General features: G+C 59.7%; 2 protein-coding genes across 2 annotated transcripts in view; one reads left to right on the plus strand and one right to left on the minus strand.

Annotated features, from left to right (window-relative positions):
• The window catches only part of PTSG_13044 (uncharacterized protein), a gene marked incomplete at both ends in the record, with an annotated part of 4,526 nt that extends 2,786 nt beyond the window's left edge, over positions 1–1,740 (minus strand). The window contains one exon of the mRNA XM_004988755.1: positions 49–1,740. Within this exon, the coding sequence (XP_004988812.1) occupies positions 49–1,740 (1,692 nt within the window). The remainder of the gene's footprint in view (positions 1–48) is intronic.
• A 727-nt stretch (positions 1,741–2,467) lies between these two features.
• Positions 2,468–2,855, plus strand: part of PTSG_13045 (uncharacterized protein) — a gene marked incomplete at both ends in the record, with an annotated part of 6,212 nt that continues 5,824 nt past the window's right edge. Inside the window, one exon of the mRNA XM_004988756.1 lies at positions 2,468–2,476. Within this exon, the coding sequence (XP_004988813.1) occupies positions 2,468–2,476 (9 nt within the window). The remainder of the gene's footprint in view (positions 2,477–2,855) is intronic.

A 2,855-nucleotide genomic window follows, 5' to 3' on the forward strand; every position in this document is an offset into this window, starting at 1 on the left:
TGCTGCCCGGATGGCGTCGACGGCCGCGCTGCTGCGATGGCCTAGCACGTCGTGTGCAGAGGCGCCCTCGTCAGCATCCTCGGCTTCCCCATCGCTGCTGTGTACGAGCTCCCCCGCAAGCGCCGTGGCTTGTTGGGAGGTCGTGGTGCTGGCGTAGAGGAAGAGATGGCCGGTGTCCTTGGACGGCAGCAGAGGCACACTCCATGTGGCAAACTGGATACGGCTGTCATCCGCAGCAATGACGACGGAAGCACCACGACGCGCGCGAGTCACCAGGTTCAGCGCCAGAAGGTTGTACTTGATGTCGGGGACATGCAGCACGTTCTTCAGCGTGATGGTGCCTGGAGCGCCGTCTGTGCCAGTCACGCGGAGCACGGCGTCGCCCTTGCCGATGACCGTGACGGTCTGGCTGTTGGCAACGGTGACGTGCTGCGTGACGGCGACGTAGTTGGTGAGGAGGGAGGCGTCGCTGGTGATGTGCGCCGTGGCACCGCTGTCAGCGAGCCACAGCTGTGGTGGCACTGGTCCGATGGCGTGGCCCTCCTCCTCGCCCTCGGGCTGCAGCATGAGGGCATCGTGGTGGATGGCGAAGGTCTCCACGCGCTGAGGGCCGTGGCTGACGACGGCCGCCTTCTTGAATGGAGCTGCTCGTCCGTGCTGCGGGCGAGAGGATCCTGGCCGCTTGCCGTTGCCGTTGCCGTGGTTGCGAAGCGTAGCCAGGATCTGCCGCACGTCGATGACGTGGTAGCGCTTGGCCGCCTGCAGCTTGCGGCACTGCTGCGCGCAGTGGCCGCGGAAGTTGCAGAACGCGCAAGTCACGCGCTCTGCAGGTGGACAGCATGGTCCACCGCTCGTGTCGGAGGGCGACGTGCCAGCGTGCATCGGCGATGCAGCGAAGGAGCCGGGGCTTGGCCCGCCGATGGCGAGCACGGGCGTGCGCTTCTTGGGACGATGCAGGCGGCGCTCCTCCTGGATGAGGTCCGCCGTCATCTTGGACAGCGATGGCGGCGGGTCCTCGCGCTCCATGAACCGCATCGCCACATCAAACTCTGCGGGGAGTTCGTTGCGGACGAGGGTGCGCAGGTCGTCCTCCGGGATGGACACGCCGGCAGCGAGGAGCTGCGAGTTGATGTCCGTGATGCGGGACATGAACGTGTCGACGGTGTCCGTGGGCAACCAGGTGGTCGAGGAGAGCTGCTGCCTTGAGGCGACTGACGTGGTCCTTGCCCGCTGCGGATGTAGCGCTCCGCGGAGGCGGCGCAGCGCAAGCACACCCGGAGCGGCCACGATTGTCGGGTGATGGCCCAGCCGCAGCGGGTGGTCCCGGTCAGGACGTCGGAGTAAGGAACGCGAGGATGGCTGCGTCAACCTGTGGATCACGGGGATCCAGCAGGCCAGAGGCTCGGGACGCCACCTGCGCTCCTCCGCTCGGAGTGGCGGAAGAAGGCAGAGAGGAAGAGGAGGAAGATGGGTGAGCGCCGTGGTCGTCGCCATCGCCCTCGTCATCGTCGTCATCATGGTCCGCCACGTCGTGGCGGGCGCCAGTGCGGCGAGGGCCGCGTTGAGCGCGGGAGCGAGTGCGGGGACCCGAAGCACCGTGGGTGCTTGGGCTCGGCGATGAGGCAGCTGCTGGAGCCTGCCCGTCTCCTTGGTGGTCAGCACCACCCTCGGCGATGATGCCAGCGTCGATGCCAGCGGCGATGAGCTTGGCCTCGACGGTGATGAAGAAGAGGTTTGCATCCTGCTCAGCGCCAGCGAAGACCTTGATGCCGTCTGCGCTAATTGAGCTGGGTCTCATAATCTGTTGTAAGTTCATGGTGGTGCTGTTGTTGGAGACTTGTGTGTGTGTGTGTGTGTGCTGTGTGCTGTGTGTGCTGTGTGTTGTGTGGGAGATTGTCTTGGCAAGAGAGAGAGTTGTGTGTGTTTACTTGAGTTGTGAAGCAAACAAGGATGTAGGATGAATGAACACTCCAACAGAAAGAAACAGAGCAGAAGACAAGAATTGTCGACAACGCAAAGTGGTGACGTGGCAGTGTTTGTTGAGAGTTGTGTGGTTATGTGGTGTGTTATGCAAGAACATGTAACATCGAGCAACCACACAAGCTAAACACTGCACGTGCAACAGGTTGGAGGGAAATCACGTGAACATTCCAGAACACAAGAGAGGTGAATGCAAATTTGTGGTGTCGTAAAGAAGGGAGGTCAATGATGACTCAGCAGACAGGACTTGCCTGTCAACACTAAACACTGCACGTGCAACAGGTTGGAGGGAAATCTGTTGAGACACGACAGGTGTGTGTAGAAACACGACAGGTGTGTGTGTGTGTTTACTGTAGGCAAACGCAACAAACAAGAATACAAGGAGAATGAACAAGTACAGCAAGCTGCTGCCCAATCTAACTCAGGCAGCACGCTCAAACAAACACTAGACAAGTGCACACACAGTCAGCAACGCTGCCAAGGCGACATGGGCAGAGTGTGCACGAACACAAACAATCTAAACAACGACCAGCATGCATACATGCGCGCAGAGCAATGCTAGGCATGGCATGAATGCTTGCAGGCAAGCATACACAACAGACAACACTTCACAACACTGCATGGCACGCACACATGGCATTTGCCAAGCATGGCGGGCATGCACACACACATGGCACACATGACACACAACTCACGTGTGCAGGGGAAAGAGGAGGAGAGGCAGGTGGTACACATGCATGCCAGCAGAAGCAGGAAGGAATGCTTGCCGAACGGAAAAGCCACAAAGCAAGGGGTTGTTGGAAAACAAGGAAAAAACGACACGCGAAGGCAAATTAGGAAAGACTCGACAGAGAACAGAAACTCACTGACTCTAA

The sequence above is a fragment of the Salpingoeca rosetta genome, assembly GCF_000188695.1.
Source record: "Salpingoeca rosetta unplaced genomic scaffold supercont1.33, whole genome shotgun sequence".
In the NCBI taxonomy this organism is placed as follows: Eukaryota; class Choanoflagellata; order Craspedida; family Salpingoecidae; genus Salpingoeca; species Salpingoeca rosetta.